Source organism: Glandiceps talaboti, chromosome 17 (genome assembly GCF_964340395.1).
Source record: "Glandiceps talaboti chromosome 17, keGlaTala1.1, whole genome shotgun sequence".
Lineage (NCBI taxonomy): Eukaryota > Metazoa > Hemichordata > Enteropneusta > Spengelidae > Glandiceps > Glandiceps talaboti.
In genome coordinates this window covers 4,174,142-4,197,631 of record NC_135565.1, presented here as the reverse complement: position 1 = coordinate 4,197,631, position 23,490 = coordinate 4,174,142, and the positions used below count along the sequence as shown (strand labels likewise).

The 23,490-nt window shown below is 34.4% G+C and overlaps 2 protein-coding genes across 5 annotated transcripts in view; one reads left to right on the top strand and one right to left on the bottom strand.

Moving 5' to 3' along the window:
• Positions 1–18,181, top strand: part of LOC144447992 (harmonin-like) — a 37,483-nt gene extending 19,302 nt beyond the window's left edge. For 2 of the 3 annotated variants that reach the window (XM_078138131.1, XM_078138132.1), the window contains exons 9-15: positions 3,195–3,343; positions 3,866–4,244; positions 6,758–6,916; positions 12,349–12,502; positions 12,741–12,850; positions 13,241–13,302; positions 15,576–18,181. In XM_078138131.1, coding sequence (XP_077994257.1) covers positions 3,195–3,343; positions 3,866–4,244; positions 6,758–6,916; positions 12,349–12,502; positions 12,741–12,850; positions 13,241–13,302; positions 15,576–15,588 — 1,026 coding nt within the window. In that variant the 3' untranslated portion in view covers positions 15,589–18,181. The remainder of the gene's footprint in view (positions 1–3,194; positions 3,344–3,865; positions 4,245–6,757; positions 6,917–12,348; positions 12,503–12,740; positions 12,851–13,240; positions 13,303–15,575) is intronic. The other variant, XM_078138134.1, reaches the window with a different exon arrangement.
• Positions 18,182–20,287: 2,106 nt separating this feature from the next.
• Positions 20,288–23,490, bottom strand: part of LOC144448310 (tumor necrosis factor ligand superfamily member 10-like) — a 10,079-nt gene continuing 6,876 nt past the window's right edge. For both annotated transcript variants that reach the window (XM_078138496.1, XM_078138497.1), the window contains one exon: positions 20,288–21,903. In XM_078138496.1, coding sequence (XP_077994622.1) covers positions 21,668–21,903 — 236 coding nt within the window. In that variant the 3' untranslated portion in view covers positions 20,288–21,667. The remainder of the gene's footprint in view (positions 21,904–23,490) is intronic.

Below are 23,490 nucleotides of genomic sequence, written 5' to 3'. Positions count from 1 at the left end.
CTACAATACACTGTACAATACCATACTAAAACTACAATGCATTGTACAATACCATACTAAAACTACAATACACTGTACAATACCATACTAAAACTACAATGCATTGTACAATACCATACTAAAACTACAATGCATTGTACAATACCATACTAAAACTACAATACACTGTACAATACCATACTAAAACTACAATACACTGTACAATACATACTAAAACTACAATACACTGTACAATACCTTACTAAAACTACAATGTATTGTACAATACCATACTAAAACTACAATGCATTGTACAATACCATACTAAAACTACAATACACTGTACAATACCATACTAAAACTACAATGCATTGTACAATACCATACTAAAACTACAATACACTGTACAATACCATACTAAAACTACAATACACTGTACAATACATACTAAAACTACAATACACTGTACAATACCTTACTAAAACTACAATGCATTGTACAATACCATACTAAAACTACAATGCACTGTACAATACCATACTAAAACTACAATGCATTGTACAATACCTTACTAAAACTACAATGCATTGTACAATACCATACTAAAACTACAATACACTGTACAATACCATACTAAAACTACAATGCATTGTACAATACATACTAAAACTACAATACACTGTACAATACCATACTAAAACTACAATGCATTGTACAATACCATACTAAAACTACAATACACTGTACAATACCATACTAAAACTACAATACACTGTACAATACCATACTAAAACTACAATGCATTGTACAATACCATACTAAAACTACAATACACTGTACAATACCATACTAAAACTACAATGCACTGTACAATACCATACTAAAACTACAATGCATTGTACAATACCATACTAAAACTACAATACACTGTACAATACCATACTAAAACTACAATACACTGTACAATACCATACTAAAACTACAATGCATTGTACAATACCATACTAAAACTACAATGCATTGTACAATACCATACTAAAACTACAATACACTGTACAATACCATACTAAAACTACAATGCATTGTACAATACCATACTAAAACTACAATGCATTGTACAATACCATACTAAAACTACAATACATTGTACAATACCATACTAAAACTACAATACATTGTACAATACCATACTAAAACTACAATACACTTTACAATACCATACTAAAACTACAATGCATTGTACAATACCATACTAAAACTACAATGCATTGTACAATACCATACTAAAACTACAATACACTGTACAATACCATACTAAAACTACAATACACTGTACAATACCATACTAAAACTACAATGCATTGTACAATACCATACTAAAACTACAATGCATTGTACAATACCATACTAAAACTACAATACACTGTACAATACCATACTAAAACTACAATGCATTGTACAACACCATACTAAAACTACAATGCATTGCAAAATACATACTAAAACTACAATACACTGTACAATACCATACTAAAACTACAATGCACTGTACAATACCATACTAAAACTACAATACACTGTACAATACCATACTAAAACTACAATGCATTGTACAATACCATACTAAAACTACAATGCATTGTACAATACCATACTAAAACTACAATACACTGTACAATACATACTAAAACTACAATACACTGTACAATACCATACTAAAACTACAATACACTGTACAATACCATACTAAAACTACAATGCATTGTACAATACCATACTAAAACTACAATGCATTGTACAATACCATACTAAAACTACAATACACTGTACAATACATACTAAAACTACAATACACTGTACAATACCATACTAAAACTACAATACATTGTACAATACCATACTAAAACTACAATACACTTTACAATACCATACTAAAACTACAATACATTGTACAATACCATACTAAAACTACAATACACTTTACAATACCATACTAAAACTACAATGCATTGTACAATACCATACTAAAACTACAATGCATTGTACAATACCATACTAAAACTACAATACACTGTACAATACCATACTAAAACTACAATACACTGTACAATACCATACTAAAACTACAATGCATTGTACAATACCATACTAAAACTACAATGCATTGTACAATACCATACTAAAACTACAATACACTGTACAATACCATACTAAAACTACAATGCATTGTACAATACCATACTAAAACTACAATGCATTGCAAAATACATACTAAAACTACAATACACTGTACAATACCATACTAAAACTACAATGCACTGTACAATACCATACTAAAACTACAATACACTGTACAATACCATACTAAAACTACAATACACTGTACAATACCATACTAAAACTACAATACACTGTACAATACCATACTAAAACTACAATGCATTGCAAAATACAATACTAAAACTACAATAAATTCAATGCAATACAATATTGCTTCATGTTAATTCTGCTATTTTGTAGCACAATCTAAAAGTTATTAATACAAATACTTGTTGCATTTATAAAATAAAATTGCCATATTCTTGAATGTGTGTTTGCTGGCTATAATGCCATCATTGAACTCAATTCGTATGAGAAATACATGACTCAATGTTGTCATGTCTCTTCTCTCTTAGCGCCAATCTTACTTAAAATGGATTTTTACCCCATAGGCATAATTAAAAAAACAACAGTTTGACTATATTTTAGATCTGTGATTTCATTTTTTCTTCACTATCTGCATGTGCATCATCAACCTGTTGATTAACAAATTTTCATAATTTTGGCATATATGTTAATAATGTTGATGTTAACTGCTGTGTTCATCCGAGAGACACAATAATACACAATGTTTGTTAAACGTATAGACAGCAAAAGAAACAATTTTAGATGATGTGCCGCACACAGCTGGGGGTGTAGAAGTAGACAAGTTACCTTGTTGATTATCAGTTAAAGTGTAAACAATTGAAGTCATTAAAATCATGAAATCAATGTGTATTTTTCACCACTAGCCTGTTTCTAGTTGTACTATACTGTAAACAAATAGCAGTGCTTACCACTTTTCAATGTGTGTTGTGTTGTGTCTCTGTTATTGTTAGTCTAGAGTTGAATTGTGTCTATCTTTGCCGTGAGTGAAACACCAAGCCAGCTTTATTTCTCCTGTAATAATTTTTTAGGCAGACTTTGAGATATATGCCAAACCAAACAGGTTCAGGAGAGCAGAGAGAGACAGAGAACGTGAATCTGAACAAGCCGAGTTGAAAAACCTACGAGAAGAGGCACTGAGAAGAGAAAGAGAAAAACAACTGAGACTGGATATGGATAGGTAGAATGGTTTATATATTCATTATAACAGCTCCGTTAAAAAATGTCAGCTCCACTTCCCGATACATTTATCAAATAAATAGCACCCTCTGGTGTTGTACACATGTCAAATCAATAGCAGCCTGTAGTGTGATACATTTATCAAATAAATAGCGTTCTCTAATGTGATACATTTATCAAAAATAATAAGTAGCACCCCAGACATTAATGTTTTTAATAATCACGGTAGGGTGATGTTTTCGATGACTTCAATAATTTTGCAGTATGGACTTTGAAGAATTCCAGTATTTACACCATCTTGATTACAGGGTGATTACATCCACTCAACTGAAGCACAGCTATCTCCCACTCATGTAATTATTCAACTATATTAGACAACAAAGTTGTTTTTATCTTAGTAAGCAGAAACCCCGGTTTCCACTGTAGCATGTACAATATATTTAACTTATTGAAATGTAGACTAAAAGATAAAGTTGTTTCAACCAAAAAAATATTGGAAAAAAAATATATGATATATTTTCAGGGCTGAAGCTGATAGAAAGAGAGAAGAAGAGAAAGCTATGCACATTAAAAGGACCAAAGTATTTGCCAGTAAAACAGAGGATGAGAAAAAGAAAGAAGATGAAGAGAAAAGAAAAGCTGATGAAAAATGGAAAGATTTATTCATGGCACAACCACAGAAACGACCTGACAGTACAACAAGTCAGGTATCTATCGATCTGGATGATGAATCAGAACTCATTGCACAGGAGCTGTTGGCTTTAAGTCTGCAGCAAGAACAGTTAGAGAAGGAGAAGAAGAAAGCGACCACTGATGCAGTTCAAGAAGAAAGTCTGACGGTTCAACAACAGTGGGACTTACAGAGACAGGAAATTGAAAAGGAAGTAGAATTGGCTAAACTGGTAAGAGTAGATTATACAGTGACATACATACTTACACAGTGACACACACATATACTTACACAGTGACATACACATATGCTTACACAGTGACACATGCTTACACAGTAACACACATATATGCTAGCTTACACAGTGACATACACATATGCTTACAGTGACACATATGCTTACACAGTGACACACACACATGCTTACAGTGACACACATGCTTACAGTGACACATGCTTACAGTGACACACACTACAGTGACACACACACATGCTTACACAGTGACACACATATATGCTTACACAGTGACACACATGCTTACACAGTGACACACATATATGCTTACACAGTGACACACACATGCTTACACAGTGACATATGCTTACAGTGACACACATGCTAGTGACACACACACATGCTTACACAGTGACACACACATATACTTACACAGTGACACACATATGCTTACACAGTGACACACATATGCTTACACAGTGACACACACATATGCTTACACAGTGACACACACATATGCTTATATACACAGTGACACACACATATGCTTACACAGTGACACACACATATGCTTACACAGTGACACACACATATGCTTACACAGTGACATACACATATGCTTACACAATGACATACATATGCCACCCTACATCAAGTCTGTTGATGGATTAACGTCAACATGTTGCCTTAATAGTTTTAGTTGGAGTCAGTCAAACCTATACAAACCAGAGTAATATTCAAATTTGCACATAAAACCAGTTCCTATTTCAGTAACAGTATTAACTAAGTGTTGGTTTGACCCCCTCCCCCACCCTACAACATTAACCCATACCTGATTCCCATTAACTCATGTACCTGAGTATCCCCCATACTACAGCCGCAATCAAACCCTTTTTGTCAATTTTGTCAAGTCAAACTATCTGCAAAGAGTCATTTTTAATGACATTTGCAAATCATACCAATTACTTGCCATCAAAACCATAATTAAGTCAATTTTCAAGAATTTGTATCTTTGGATCACTTTGCATTTATTGCTTCTCCTGTGTGTTTCTGTAGTCTGTAAGATACACTGAGTCAGGGCGCCCTCACACACTGACCAACCCTTTCACAAGAAAGATCAGACCATAGAGGGCAGTATGACACAGTGTATCTTACAGTCTGTGTTACTGCATATTTAAGCCCCATTTGTAATTGTGTGACAGTGATGGTATAGTTTCAATTCACATTGAATGCATTCCAAATCATGTACGTCTGTCTTGTTAATAGCCCATACTCGACTGAATTCACCTACATTTGATAGAGATAGGTAAAGGTAATGTTGACAGTTGAGCAACAGTGTATGCAACAGGAATTCACTGAGTATTAAAGTGACAATTGCACAATGTTACACAAGCTAAATAAACGAGCTTCATTCATTTTGGCCAAACCTCCTTCCCTCTCCCCCTAGACAAACGTTCACAAGTGTGACATTGACACATTTATATTACTCGGTAGCGGTCACACCGTTACGATCAATACATTGTAAAAATGTACCAGACACATTAAAATACTACCAGAAACCCAGCACCATATCTCAAATTAGCAGTAAAATTTAATCAACTTATCAACATCTTATCAGCAGTCTATATTTTGCTATAAAGGTAGAACTATACGAAAAGAACAGGGCTGTGTGAACATTGGGAGTGAAAGGATACATCAACAGTGTATACATCAGGAATAGGGACTTTGCAATCCAGACTGAGCATGCTCAGATGCAAATGACTATGGGATTATCTGTGGTTATTGTAATACCTAATCTGGAGCTACTGATAAAAAAAACCTCCAACAATGGTCAGGGTGGCAATGAATTGATTATTTGTGGTTAAAAACAATGTAACAATATTTGTTTGTTAGAGTTATGAGAAAAGATCGTTAGTCTAAGATTAAAGTAGATTTAGATTGGATAGTTTATTTCAGTAAATCAACAGATAGACAGACAGAGAGAGAGAACAGATATATAAATTAAAAACAGGTACCAATTGTTGAATGACTTTAATAATACCCCACAAAGTCAAAGACTTGTTTCCAGTCTGGTCCATGTAGTGTTTCAAGATAGTGGAGGGATTAGTAAACATGTGTAAAAGTATGTACAGGAGACAGGGCTCTGTGATAATGGAAAGACAGGAAAAACTGGAATTGGGAAGGACAGGGATAGGAATATCCAATAAGGATAGGGTGTACTGATAATTGATAAAGAACAGTTATAGGAAAACAAAGATGGTGTAGGAAAAAAGACGGATCTTTGGGTAAATGACAGTGTTGTGAGAGAATGGAGCTGTTAATAAGACATGTACATGTTGGAATGTATTAAAAAATACAGCTGTTGATTGAGCTCTGTGGTCTATCTTTACATCTGTACCACAGACTATCTGAGCTCCCCTGACAACTGTATTGTACAATCTAGTATCACTGTTACACACTTGCCATCTCATTTGCTTTCTGTCTTCATAACATCTCCATCATGCTCACAGTTCACGCCAAAAGAACCCGACGACAAAGATACCGACTCAGAAGGGTTTGAAAACTTCACAACCTCCATGAAGGTTCATCTCAAACCATCAAGCCAATCCTATTCTAACTTCAGACCAGGCAGGCATGATACTGACCCCTCATTTAATCCCAGAAAACATGTGAGTACATACTTAGTACTAACTAGTCTGATACTGTGCACTAATGTACTAAATATACAAATTACAAACCACTATGTAAGTATATAGTCTAGTGCTATCCATCATCAAATCTCAAGATCTCTCTTTACGTCTAGCTCAATGAGGTCCCGAGATGAAATTTCAAATTCAATCAAAGCCACCCACACAGTCATTGACATCATGTCTTTGTTAATCAATCACAAAATTCTACCCAATCATAAGTTAGTTTAACTTATTATTGGGGCAGTTACATAATCAGGGGTTTCATTATATGCCGGACGCCGGAGAAAATACCCGCCTACTCTTGTCATTTCTCCGGCTACATTTTTCGAGATGATGACAGAAATGACGTGAAATTTAATCAAAGACTGCTTTGTAATGTAATGGTCATAAAAGAATGATTTTCAGACTACAAAACTGCTATAAACTCTTCGTAAGAAATACATCGTGTGACAAAAGATTATGACCTTTGACTTAGTTTGATACCGCTGTCCAAGAACATGCAATGACAATGGCTTGGTGAAATAAACAAAATACATGTAGCTTAGATGTGATCAAACGTCAAACGCAACACTCTATTGATTTCATGACTGTTTCATTGTCTTTTCCATGTCACACAGTTGCGATCAAAATGATACAAAACTTAGGAAAATATACGGAATAAAATCATTCTCCCACCACTAATCGCGAATATAATAGTATTTTACAACTATTCATTCAATACTATGATACCTCAATTTAGTGGAAGGATGAAAATTTACGTCGTTTATCGAAGCCCTTAGCTGAGGAGACAAATCCTAGACATAATCAGAATGACTTCCTGTGTTTATAGATAGTAACAGATAAGATTTGAGGGACGTGACTTGGCGCATACCATTTCTCTCTAGGGTTGGATCATAGCATGTTATTTTTTAATCTAAGGGAAACTGAAATGGATGGTGACCTTGTGTATTTTTTATCGTATGACGTTTTATCGTTTACAAAGTAAATAATAATAAATAGCATAAATGCTCAGATTTGAGAGCATTTGTGTTATAAGTTTGACAACCAACCCACACACCCAAAATGGAATGAGCCACTAATCATTACGTGTAAACTCTACACTTCACCCTGTTGGTGATTCAGTGAAATAAACTACAACATGGAAAGTACGTAATTATGGTGTGTGACTAGCGATTTAGTTAGTGTTTTGAAGTTTATTTTTGTCAATCTCTCAGTCGTCCTGTATATATGTTTGAGGCCAGTAACTGTTTGGTGTGTGTGTGTTTGTGGGGGGGGGGGGGGTTGTACATGTATACATGTGTGTCTGTGACTGAACTTGATGAATGGATGTAAAACATGTGTGTATTTATTATGTAAGTGTTTATGCCAAAATTGGTGCCAGTTTGAGGTTTCCAAGTCGACATTGCAAAATGAGAGGTTGGTACACACAATAATCATTTATATGATATTTACTTACTATGATAATAGTATATTATATGTAGTATTTTAGGACAGGTCAAATGTTTGCATAATATGAATGTCACTAATTTCATGAAAAAACTGGAACGTTTATTACTTAATGTTTTGTTTATGCATAAATTATTAAATGCTGAAAAAAAATGACTTCCAAATCTTCCCTGTTGACTACCAGTTTTAAAAAGTGGTAGTCAAAGTGACTACCAACTAAAAAAGTTTATTTTGAACCAGAGGTCTTTGCTTGATACAGGCTTCATTAAACTATCAAAGGGCCAATATAAAGGTAATGTGTTCATGTTTATCATAATTATCACCATAGCTATGAGTTGTAATGTATACATGTACTCTAAAATCCACCATTTTGAACATGAACTGAGTGAAGGCATAAGTCGAAACAATTACTAACAGTGGGCTCGCCAAGTTCATGGAATTACACCGACAGTTTTAAGAATTTTCAAAACCTACCAATAAATCACATAACACAAATTTTCTTCAGAGGAAACCTGACGTGTTATTTTTTCTAAATTGAATATTTAACCAGTAAATGACAATGTATAATTAATGGTGTCTGTACTTCTGAAAGATGCTCTAAATGGCCTCTGAAAGGTTTCTGTTTTTCAAAAAAATTTCACCATGGGAGGGGGGACACCCCCCTCCCAAACCCACCCCCCGCGCCTGCATAGCAGGCGAGGTGCACGCTCTGCGTGCACTTCTCCGCCTACTATTATCATTTCTCCCCCTACTTTAAAACTTAATGAAACCCCTGCATAATATCCAAATATGGTATATTTGTCAGTTCAGGATGCTATTTTTCCATTGTCTATATCATTCTAACAGTTGGAGGTTTACTCATTAGTCCCCGCCAGACGAAGTCCGGACGGGGACTTATGGATTGGGTTCCGTCTGTCCGTGCGTGCATGTGTCCGTCCGTCCGTCCGTAGCCGTTTCTTGGAGATGCCTGGACCGATTTTTTTCAAACTTGGTACAGGGGCAACATACTATGGCATACATATGCACGTCAACATGTTTTATGATACGATCCAATATGGCCACCTAGCAGCCATTTTGTTTGCGAATATTTCATGTCCAAAGCCATAACTCAAACATGCTTGAACAGATCTCATTAAAAGTTGGTATTAGGACAGTGTTCTATGACATACATGTGCAAATCCATTGTTGTCGTGATACGATCCAATATGGCTGCCTGGCAGCCATTTTGTTTGCGAATTTTCCATGTCCAAAGCCATAACTCAGACATGCTTGAACAGATCTCATTTAAAGTTGGTATTAGCACAGTGTTCTGTGACATACATGTGCATATCCATTTTCGTCTTGATACAATCCAATATGGCTGCCCGCAAGCCATTTTGTTGGCACAGTTTTCATGTCCAAAGCCAATGTAACTCAGACATTCTTGAACAGAGTAGTGATATCAAAAACAACCATATGAGGCCAAACAACATTAACCAGGTTTGAAAATGACAACATAAACTGCCAGTTCCTTAAAACCCAATCATAGCGGGGACTATGTCATTTTCAATTACTTGTTTGCATGAACAACAATTGCTTCATGATTTCTCATTGAGCTAGATGAGGTTAGTGATGATTGGATACTGTGTTGGCATCCATACTGCAATGTACATATTGTATATACCCAAAGAAGGAAGATGTACTAGAGTGTATAGTACCAGATAGCAATATACCCTAGCACTAATAGTACTAATATGCATACTGCAATGTAGTATACCCAAAGAAGGAAGATGTACAATGAGTATATAGTACCAGACAACAATATACCCTTGCACTAATAATTAGTACTAATATGCACACTGCAATGTAGTATACTAAGTTAACATGTATATGTAGTTCCAATGTATACGAACAATCCTGTGTGTGATTCCCCCAGTAGTAGTAAGTAGGTGATATGACCTCAATAAAGGCTCCAAAAGTATCTCTAAAGCTGAAGGGTAATGTACATGTAGTCATAGTTAGTACCTAGTAACAGACTATTTATGTCCAATATACAATCTTACACTACTTAGTCTGTGAAACCCCAAAAATGGTAAGTATAAGCAATATATCCTCAGTACAGTCAAATCAGGGAATATATTCTAAAAGTGTTTTTAACTGGGGAGGATACGTTGTGGATTCACTTTGTTTGATAAAAACTTGGATATAAAATGTATTGAGTTAGCATTGATCTGAAGTTTGGCAAAACTTAACATATGAGATTAGCTTCTTCTATCCTTATTGTAATACTTTTAATGGCAGTTCAGTGGTTAGCAAATCTCGTACATCACTTCCGCTTAAGTTTGAATCAATGCCATCTCCACACTGATTGGTTCGAATCAATGCCATCTCCACACTGATTGGTTCAAATCAATGCCATCTCCACACTGATTGGTTCAAATCAATGCCATCTCCACACTGATTGGTTCAAATCAATGCCATCTCCACACTGATTGGTTCGAATCAATGCCATCTCCACATTGATTGGTTCAAATCAATGCCATCTCCACACTGATTGGTTCAAATCAATGCCATCTCCACACTGATTGGTTCAAATCAATGCCATCTCCACACTGATTGGTTCGAATCAATGCCATCTCCACACTGATTGGTTCAAATCAATGCCATCTCCACACTGATTGGTTCAAATCAATGCCATCTCCACACTGATTGGTTCAAATCAATGCCATCTCCACACTGATTGGTTCAAATCAATGCCATCTCCACACTGATTGGTTCGAATCAATGCCATCTCCACACTGATTGGTTCAAATCAATGAAGCCAATGTATTAAATCTCGTTTATCATCCAAATTTTTATCAAACAACATGAACTCATAGGTTGTTATTTTTCTCATCAGACTTCGAAAACAGGGCTATACCCATACTATACTCCTGGTTATTTCAATTGAAAGTTTTGATTTTAAAGTCGGATATTTCCTACTCTATATCTATATAACATCTGTATGGTTCCATTCAACATAATTTCAGTTTTCTGTATTTCATATTTTATCTCAGTCTGTCTCTTCTCATGCAAAAGTCATGTAGTACTATATAGTATGTTTGTTTAAATTAATTGCATGATATTTATAATGCCATAAATGTTTTCATCTGTGCTGCTGATCATCTTTGCTATCAATCAATCAATCAATCCATCAGTCAATCAATCAATCAATCAGTCAATCAATCAATCAATCAATCAATCAGTCAGTCAGTGAATTTGTAAAGTGCCAGTTTCCACAACCTTGTACAGTTCTGAAGCGCTGTACACTTGAATGCTCTGGCGAAAATACATGTCTTTAAGTTCTTTTTGAAGGCATTAGCTGTTGGTTTTTCCATGGATGGGGTGCGAGACAAGAGAATGCACGCCTACCATATACATATGCCAATAGTTTGTACTTGGGTTCATGTTGTAAACATTTGACAGATGATCAGAATATCCTCAAGCGTTGCAAGTAACAACAGTTGCTGAAACAAGATGGAGATCATTATCTCAAAGCAGCTAATGTTATAGCACTATTATGGCAAATCATAACATCACAAATTAATTATTGGCAAGTAAAAGTGTGTAAAGGAGGGCATTATTTCCTAACTTCTGTTTCATTCCTGGGATTTCTAGACATTAAACATGACAAGTAAATTGTGCCATTGGAAAGGCAGTGAATTATATAAATTATGATATGATGTCTAGGGGTACGAATATTATGTACGTATTTTCTCTAAATGGCAGTGGGTTATTATAAACTATGATGTGATGTCCAGGGGTACCGGTACGAATATTATGTACATATTTTCTCTAAACAGATCATACTACATGAATGTGAACAAAGATCCTTAAAATAATACAATCAGTGCCCCACCCCCCACCCCCCCACCCCCCCACCCCCCCAAGCATTGAAAAAAAACTGCTGTTATTATTATTGTAATGTATCTGTTCATCTTTTACAGTTTACAGACAGAGAAATTGATGGACGGGAAATCAGAGTTCTGAAAATTCAAAAAGATGGCCCATTGGAAATTCTGATTGAAGGTGGAATAGACTCTCCAATTGGAAGGATTGTGGTCTCAGAAGTTTATGAAGGAGGAGCAGCATGGAGACACGGTTGGTTAATAACTAGTCTCAAATAATTATTTGACAAAAGACATGTTTTCATATTTACAACTGCAAGATTCTGGAATGTTGTGTAGATGATTTAAACTTTGACTGTTATTATCTTCATAATTTGTGTACTGGTAGTGAATACTGCAAGCATTAACAGAAATACCCCAGGTCTACATATCATGGGTTTCTGTCACGCTATACACACAGGTTCACTGATCTATGTTGTTGTTTTTTGTAGGTGGGCTGTACAAAGGAGACCAGATAATGATGGTTGGGGGCAAAAAGGTGACTGATGTGAAATTAACCCAGGCAGAACAGATTCTGAAGGAAGCCATGAAAACTACTGATGTAAGTATTCAGTCTAGACTTCTTAATTATATTTCACCACAGTAACTGTAAAAATCATCATCCAAGGCTGCTATTTACAATAGGGAACTTGCAAATCCACCATCTTGAATAGCCTGAATAGTACATCATGGGAAATATAAACAATTGTGGTACATTGTCTGTAACCACACACAAACTAATACTGGACCATTGTAGGAGGTTTATTCTATTGATAGTTTCAGATTAGGTGTATTAAACTATAAATACAGACAATCATAGTCCTTTACATCTGAGCATGCTCAGTCTGGATTATGAGTTCCCTATTTGGCACTTTCATAACCTCTGTTTGACCAACTTCCTGGCATTTCTACAACTCAATAATTGTTTTCTTATATTTCTTTAAAATTCCAGAAAAATGAGATTTTGGAAGTGGTGATAGCAGTAGCACCAGCAAAGAATTATGAAGATGAAATGTAAGTTAATTTCAAGTAATTAATATTAAGTTTTGAAACTTTCATGCATGCATCATTGTTTTAATTGAAGCTAATTGCAATGAATATGCATGTTTGTCCAGCATATAGATAAATAGATAGATAGAACATTTATAGTAATATATTAAATCTGTGTAATATTTATAAAGGTCAACAAAATATACAACCATCAACAGATAAACATATACAAGCAGAACGTATTACAAACAGGGAAAATAAACAAATAAATTGGTTTGATAACACTTGGCACAGCAAATTGGAAGTACAGAGACATGTATGCCACTTCACATGTACATAAAATGCCAGGGGAACCTGAAATTCAACATATCTTTATCTCTTTATTTACATAAAATTGTTTGGTTTTTTTGTTATTGTGAAACTCGTACCCACCCAAATTTGTCTTAATTATTTGCATTATGTCCACATAGACTTTGATTAATTAGTTCCTAGGGAACTTTTTCCATGGCCCTCACCAGAAATGTTCATGCTGTTGCCTTTCAAAGTTTGTGTGTACATTTTTCTTCTCTGGTGGAATAAATTTCAATTCAATTCAATTCAGTTCAATTCAATTCAATTCAATAATCTGTGAATGTGAGCTATTGCTTAAAGAAGCCATAACACTGTTCATATCAAATGATGGAATGTACTGCTTATTTCTATACTTCCAACATGCTGTGATCCTATTTGTCTGTTTACTTTCCCTGGTTCCAACAAGTTTCACTTGTAAATGCTTGTCTGTCATTGGTTGTAGTCACTTTGGAATGGTAAATGTAACAAAAAGAAATGTGACATTTTGGTCTGTCTACTACTATCCATAATCAAGGTCTGTAGTAGACAATCAAAACATCGCTAATTTACCATTCCAAAGTAACTGTATTTTTCTGTCATATTGATTCTTGCAACCATGCACTGTTACAATATCTTTTCCAAAATCTACATACAATATACTAAGTCTTTTAATCCTACCTATTACATCCTAATTCTTCAAATGTAAAAAATTTTATTGGCAAAAAAGCAACAGTTTGTAGGCAATTAATTATTGATACTAACATTAAAGATTGGCTGATTAAAGTGCTTAATATTACACACAATGAAAACAAAATGTTGATCAAATAATTCATAAAATTGATCAACTGCTAATAAACAAACTCATGAAAAAATATGGAAAATATATCATTTCATCAATTAAATGTAAATGTAATGAACAAAACATTGATGGCAGTTGTACATTAAGTTAAGTTACAATTTAAAACATATATCAGCCTATTTATTTATATGTAAATTACATTCATATGTAAAGACTATCACTTCTAGAAATACTTCCATATAGGCCTATCATCTCATGACACTTGTCCCCAAAAATGTATATATTTACTAACAAATTCACTTAAATTTGCAAAGACCTTAACCCTACAAATTGTTTCTTTGTTGGTTGATATTTCATTTTTTTCAATGATGAATCACTGTTTGTCCTACAGATTTATAGATGATATGGCCCTAGGGAAGTGATACCTAATTTAACTATTCATATGCTTATAGCCATGCTAGCTGTAAGCATAAAGCCTTTAAGTTAGCAATAACATGTAAAAAATAAGTCACTTAGCTTGCCCAAGTGTAAACAATATGTACCAACATAAAGTCATATAAAGACTCAGTCATTAGCATTTGAATCTGATGATTACACTCCTGAACTAGCATGATGTGTTATTTTACACCGAACCCTAACATTCATGAGTTTTCCGTAAAAAATTAACAGAAAAAATAACAAGATAAAAGTTACAATCAGGACTCATTTTAAAAATCAAATTACAGAAGGGTAAAAGCTTTTCCCTATAAAGACATTCAGAGGATGTCTTTGTACTATGATAGTGCTGAACAGAATGTAAAAGATTAAAAAGACCTTGAATGGGATGACTTGAATCTTATGTAGTGGATGTTGCCAAGCAGACAGTTCATCAGACACTGACAAGCACTTGTAATAGCCTATGTACTTTGCTCATAATTATGTTTACATCTGAACTCCACCTTCCAGTTTAATTCCAAGTTATCTGTGGATGCAATAACATCATTGGTTTACATTTAAACGAATGCTCCAGTTACAACTCAGTAAATAGTGCTCAATATCAGATCATGCTAGTCATTGTGAATGGTCACAGATTGAAAGGCCAACAACTACTCTCTAGTCTAGCAATCACTCAGTATTTATTTGATATTTAGTCTCACATGTGTAATGTTCTGTTTTGTTTTGTTTACAGTACTTTCTTTTAAGGACTCACCCACCAATCACATAGATCATCTACACAATTAAGTAATGTGTTCAGAATCTCAGTACATTTCAAGACATTATGGGCTACACACCACTTGTACACTGACATGGAACATTCAACAACTCAACAACAGGGGCAGAATTTCATTTCAAGGGAGAACACTTTAGAACATTCCAGAACTACATTGTGGTGTCAAATAGGAGAATTTCACTATGTTTTTATTCGTACTGTCAACGTTTCATAATAATCTTGCTGTTTCAATAATTATTCATCATTTTGTGTGTTCATTAATGTTTGTCTCCTGTCCAGTTGAGATATTGTATCAAATCTAGAAGTCCTGGTAGCTATTAGTGTTCACTATTTTCCAGTAATTTTTGCCTGTTGAAAATACTCGCAAGCTTTCAGTGGAAAAAGTTCAACTCTTCTAATTAAGCATTGTTGTTAGTCATTGATGATACTGTTTACACTGATGGTTGTGAATAAAAAGTAGATCTAAAAGACTCCGGCCATTTTATTGGTCGTCACAATTTATAAACCTGGGAGATGTTGGATAGGGGCTAATCATTTATCTCAACAAGTATGACATGAATATTTTGAAAATAGAGCAAATATCATAGGGAGGGACAATAAGTCGTAACTATGGCTACTTGGGATTAATTATCATTTGTTTAAATAAAGTTGACAAGTACATACATGTACATTATTGCACTCTTTTATCTAAGAATAATTTGTATATGAGATGTATTATGTAGATCATTGTATTGGCACCATACTGTGTGATATTGGCATCAGGCCAAAACCATTTGGGCATCATGCCAACACTATGTTGACACATTGGCAGCATGCCAGCTGATATTGGTATTATGCAAGCACCATACTGACTTGTTCTAATGATATACCTCGTGTAATTATAACATTTAGGTAACCTTTACTACATACTTTCCTATAGATTTTTTTTGCAAACTTACAATCTTAGGTAGTGCATGTGAAATGTAGTTTATTTGCATTGCTAATTACGAATCCATGTTTTGAACAATCTGTCATCTCATTACTTTATTTTAATTGCTAATAATCCAGTCTTGATTAATCAGATACTTTGTGAGGATTTTCTTTCCTAAATTAAAGATTACCACAACTACAAATAAACCCTACATCTTTTGCAACTAAGCCTACTCAGTGGATTGCAAATTCTTGGTACCTGCAATAGTATTTCACTTCATGCTAGAGGGTCAACATAGAACAAGACTGTCAATACATGCCATTAGTAATGCATGTGTAGTACATGGAATAGAAGTTATAGTGTCAACCAAGAAATCAAATAGATGTTCATTATTTTCACAACGCGCCTAGGCGCGCACTACAACTCTATTTCAAGGTACCAAGAATTGGATGACATACATGTATGCTGTTGGGAATAAGTGTATTACTCTTTTTACAAAAACCTGTATATCTCTTTATGTTAATTACCTATTTAAAGAGTTAAAACACATTTTCTGTTATTCTCTATAATTATATTTTACCCTCTAGATTGCTGTAAAGGAAAGTGATAATGACCAAAGTTTAAGCAGAAGACTCGCTGTCTTTGATTAACACTGCTGAATTCTTTCACTTCACCAAAGCTGAATGCTACAGTAAATTCTTTTAAGCAGCAATCCATGCAGTTCTTAAAGTGGCACAAACTCAGTTTATAAGCTTTTTACTAAAACAGAAAATGCTTTTTAATAAAACCACATTCCAGTATAATGTTAATGTCAATGCATGTCTTCTATAACATCATGATTGTTTTTTGGCATTGATAGAAGAGTCAATTGCATAGTGTGGATTTCATGAACATTTTTTGATATGTATGATAAATTATGTCATCGGATCATTTATGGGTTATATCGTAATACCAGGTTTGAGTTCAGTCAATTGCAAGTGATGGTTAATCCTCTTTCTCCCAAGGGAGTATTTATAAACAAGTAAGTAATTACTAGTTGGGAGAAATGCTATTAAGTATGTTTCAGTAAGTACAATACTGGGAGTACTTTAAATATGCAGCGAAAACTATGCCCAAATATGTATAAACTATGCAAAAATATGGATAAACTATACCCAAATATGGATAAGCTATGCCCAAATATGGATGAACTATGCCCAAATATGGATAAATTATGCCCAAATATGTATAAACTATGCCCAAATATGTATAAACTCAGCTTGTGCCCCTTTACTTCTCTGTCAGATGACATTCTCTTGTAGGTCTTCTTGCTTGATAATTTAACCGTAAGAATGATAAACATATTATTTTGAGTGACATACTTTTTCTCATACTGGAAACTTGCAAGTGAGTATTTTATACTACTTTGTATGATAACAAAATGAATGTGTCATATTTGATATGTGTAATTATAAAACTTATATTTACAAGAAACCTTATGCAATGGTTGTATATACCTGTATAGTCTAGTTCAAATGCTATTAAATGAACTATTAAGATCAGGGAGACTGATCATAAAGTGTTATGTTGAGATAGACACAATAAAGATAACACTCAAACATCCCTTACATGGTGTCTGCTCTGTAGACACAATAAAGATAACACACAAACATCCCTTACAGTGTCTGCTCTGTACTTTTGTATTTGTTCTCGTTATCATTAACAAAACTCAGCAGACACTGTAAGGGATGTTTGTGTGTTATCTTTATTGTGTCTACACAGCAGACACTGTGTAAGGGATGTTTGTGTGTTATCTTAATTGTGTCTACAGAGCAGACACCATGTAAGGGATGTTTTGTGTTGCCAATAACTGTCATTGCATATATGTTTGTATTGCAGTTAATTGCCAATAACTGTCATTGCATATATGTTTGCTATTTAGCAATCTATGATGTACATGAAGTCACCTGAATTCACAATTTCATTTTTACAAAATGTTTTTGTTTCAGATAAAAATATGTAATAATAACAGGACCTCGTGGGGTATGAATGTCAGAGTAGTGACTGAATGTTGGGTGTTTCAATACTCCTGTAAGTCATACCAGTGAATGCCAGAGTAGTGACTGAATGTTGGGTATTTCAATACTCCTGTAAGTCACACCTATACTCGCATGTCAACAGGGTCCTGTTATAATATTTACTTTATTTGCAGAAATTAAATATAATACATAATACTGAGATATGTTACTGTTTTGAAGTCATTATACATACATACAGACATACATACATACACACATACATACATACATACATACATACGCACGCACGCACGCACGCACGCACGCATGCATACATACATACATACATACATACATACATACATACATACATACATACAGTTTTATGTAATATGGTAAGGATATAATATGCAATATAAAAGAACTATAACACAAAAACATAGCTACAGACACAGATATATAATAAAGACATGAAATGTTACAAAATTTCAGCTGATTGTTATTTTATATTAAATGGATATATGAAAGATGATAATATGTAGTGTCATTAGTTGGTATTACCCCTACTATTATACTTGATTAACAAATATTTCATATTTATGACATGCAGCTATTAGTTACTATCATGTCTTGTGAAAGACTTCAAAATTAATTTCAATGGCAATGAACTAATCTTCATGTTAAAATGCATTTTGAATTCCTTTGTGTTTATTCACTTCCAAAAACCCTATAGGATCCTATAGGGCAATCCTGTATATAGGGTGACCAATAGGTTTTTTGGACACACCCCCCTATTTGTAGAGTTCTGTCACATTCAATGTCACGTCTTTCAAGTCACAACCTATAGTTATACCTATCGACCAGTGTTTTAGTTTGATTCCTACAATGGTATATAAATGCTATGCGATATTCATGAGCCATTGTTTTCCTACACAGTGACAGCTTATTTCATGTTAGATCAATTACTTTGAACTGAGAGAGAGGCGGAGGGGAGTGTGTGTGTGTGTGTGTGTGTGTGTGTGTTTGTGTTTGACACAGTTTGATTTGTGTCTGTATCTGTGTTTGTTTATCACTGTTTGCAAGTTTGACAATTGCTCTAACACTTGATAATTATCAGCCAGATATTAGCCTGTCTGACCTGTGACCCCAAATAGCTATTGTAACTGTCATCGACCAATCAGCGTATAGGGCCATATTTTCAAATTACAATATCCTGGCACTTGATATACAATTCTGTAACAAGCTGAGAGTTATCGAAGTTACAGATCAGCAACGTAGACAGGCAGGCCAAATATTCTACAAGGATACCACATTACAACCCATAACACCAAAGTAAAGCGTTTTCTGTATTTGTATACTATAATTGTTTATAGCATCCATATCAAGTACAACCCATAACACCAAAGTAAAGCATTTTCTGTATGCACTACAATCGTTTATAGCATCCATATCAAGTGTGAAAGTATACTGTTTCATTTGTTAATACAACCCATAACACCAAAGTAAAGCATTTTCTGTATGCACTACAATCGTTTATAGCATCCATATCAAGTGTGAAAGTATACTGTTTCATTTGTTAGTTTAACACATGAGAAGGCCACATGCTAGGCTTGTAAATAAACCAATTGAAACAGTATACTTTTGCACTTAATGTGAATGCTGTAAACGAGTGTACCACATAAAGAAAGTGCTTTACTTCAGTGTTACTAGTTGTAAAAGTCAATCAATTGTTAATAAAGAAAATGAAGTCACCATCAGCAGTGAAAATGAGGAATATTTATTTGTACAAATTTTGTATAAAAATAACAACGGTAATAAAAACGCGACTCAAAGTTTGAGTACACAAATATGCCATGGTGTGCCTTTAAAAAACCATGGGTATTACTATGGCAACTAGGCTTTCAGCGTACTAAGATATAGACACAAACTAACCCTTATTGGTGCCAAACAGTACTTCAGTTCTGGAGTCTGCTGGCATTTTATGAATTATTTTGATTGATTGATTGATTGATTGATTGATTGATTGATTGATTGATTGATTGATTGATTGATTGATTGACTTAAGCTAGTTGGTAGTAGGGGTATCGTCATTGTGTAGATATAATCACCCTGTAATCACGATATACTGTATAGTAGAAATAAACACAGAAAGGCCCCAAAATGTACCCTACACAATCATAGAAATCGTCAGAAACGCCACCCTACTGTGAGTACAATTAAACTAAATATTGCTTCCATTCGATCGCTTTAATACTAACACATGTGGACACAATAGTTGTAGTTTGTTTCTATCTTAATTAGCTGAAAGTTCGGTTTCCACTGTTGTACTGTTGATAATACTGCATGACAATATATGATTGTTTGATTGATTCATTCATTCATTCATTCATTCATTCATTTGTACCGTTAAATGTGATGATGGGACGGTTTGGTAAAAGTTCAAATCTGAAGGTCATTGAACATAAGATATAGTGTAATGATTTTGATAACACAACATTCCGTATATATATAAACATTAAACGTACTAATTTCTCAATCATTAAGTATTATATCAAACATCCCGGATGTTCTATTCCTTTTATTTCCAATCTATTAAACCCTATATAATACATGCAACCACCTTGTTGGACGCCCGGGCGATGTGTGAGGGCGCCCTACTCGCCATACCCTACAAACTATACTGCGAGTAAATTTTTGTGGATATTATAGCACCACTAGCTAATCACTAATGTGACTTCTACTAATGGGAAACATATTGGCCAATAAGGTGAGTTGTTACATGGGAGGAGGGAGAGGCAACTCATTACTATATCGTACATGCCAAGCTTCGCTTTGTAACTCTGGATAATACACTGTACATGGTATAAAATGACCTATCTGATTTGTCAATATGATACTGGATAATAATATAGCAATAGCAATTTACAGTCATGTGATGAAGATTTACTTATCCTTTCCAAAGGTGGCGAGTAAGGTAGTTTCGGTTACCCAGAATCTGCCACTGGGTTCTCCTCTCTGCTGGGTGTGGCGGAAGTCAGATATAGTCTGGGTAACCGAATCTAATAAGAATAAAGATAAACAGAATGGAAACTCCTTGATTAGTAAGAAGAGTCGGAACTGATGATAAACACGCAATAAACTCTTCACATATCATAGCCTTCATCAACCATGTACAGCCCCATATAGGTTGATTCTTGTCGGTTATCTAAAACAACATTTGTGCTCGGAAGAAACACTTTCATGTAGATTTTGTCGGTTTCTCTCAGCTTAAACAGACCGGAATGAAAACTGCTGTAGTAGTAATCGGAGCTCTCTTGACCTTCTTGTGTGCGTCCACTTTTCATCAGGTTGATGGGGTCTGCTGCATAAGCTGTACTTTCTACGAAATAAAATGTATTTTAATAAAAACAAAACAACTGATTTATGCACACTCCTACCCGTGGTGGCGCCCTACACAGCGTCCTAAAGCGAGGTGTCAGTCGCAAAGGTCGGCATATTGATGCCCGGGATTGATATATGGACGCTAGGTCCATATCTCCAATTCTGGGTATTATGGTGAAGCCAGGACAGACTTAACAACCATGCGTTACTTATACTTGAGAACCATACCATGCTTTATATACCATATGTATGTATGTATGTATGTATAGTATGTATGTATGTATGTATGTATGTATGTATGTATGTATGTATGTATGTATGTATGTATGTATGTATGTAGTTTTTTGTTAGTATTGGACCAAATCTTGCTGAGAAAATTAACACTTCACTTTCAACAATACCTGATCATATGTCATATCTCGGTTGTAATGCTTCGAATACCTTTTTCCTACAACCTGTAACTGAAGAGGATGTCAAAACGATGCTCTTATCTCTAGATGTTGCCAAGGCAACCGGTTACGACAATATTAGTGTAAAACTCATAAGGGATTCAGCTGATCATATATCGAAACCATTGTGCCACGTTTTGAATTTGTCATTCATAAAAGGTAAATTCCGAAATACTCTAAAAATACACGGGTTGTCCCTATATTTTAAAAGGGAAACACAGAAAACACAGGAAATTATAGACCAATTTCTATTTTGCCTTTACTAAGCATTTTTTGGGGGAAAAAATGGTTAATAATCAAAATAATCTAAACTTCTTTGAGAAAAACAACACATTTTACAAACACAAATATGGTTTTCAGAAGCAACATGGCACCAAACTGTCTTTGATCAGCCTCACCCAACATCTTCTTGAAGAAATTGATAAGGGAAATCCAACACTTGGGTTATTCATTGATTTTTCGAAAGCGTTTGATACCATAAATCATGATATTCTAATATCGAAATTAGAATATTATGTTATACGAGGTTTGTCCCTTCAATGGTTAAAAGATTATCTCACTTTCAGGTATCAGTTTGTAGGTATAAATGGTGTTAATTCCTCCAAACGGGCAATTACTTGTGGTGTTCCCCAAGGCTCAATTCTAGGACCTACACTTTTTCTTGTATATATTAATGATATACCATTATCTTCCGATTTATTTGACTTAAGATTGTATGCCGATGATTCAAATTTATTCCATACTTTTACTGATAGAAGTAATATTATTGATATGACATCAATAAGCTATGAATTAACAAATATCACAAATTGGTGTGATGCGAATAAGCTAACGATAAATCTAGCTAAAACGAATTACTTAATTCTGAAAAGCAAAGGGAAAACAGTGGATAGCACTGGATCTATGCGCCTTAAAGATACAATACTGCAAGAAACTGATACTGCATCATTTGTTGTAGTGTCAATTGATCAGTGTATGTCCTGGAAGCCACAAATAACTGCTGTAAATTCTAAAATAAGCAAACTTACAGGCATATTCCTACATATTCGCAAAGTTGTGCCTCAACATATACTTATCATGCTTTATAATTCCACTGTTCTCCCACACATCATCTATGGACTGGAAGTATGGGGCAG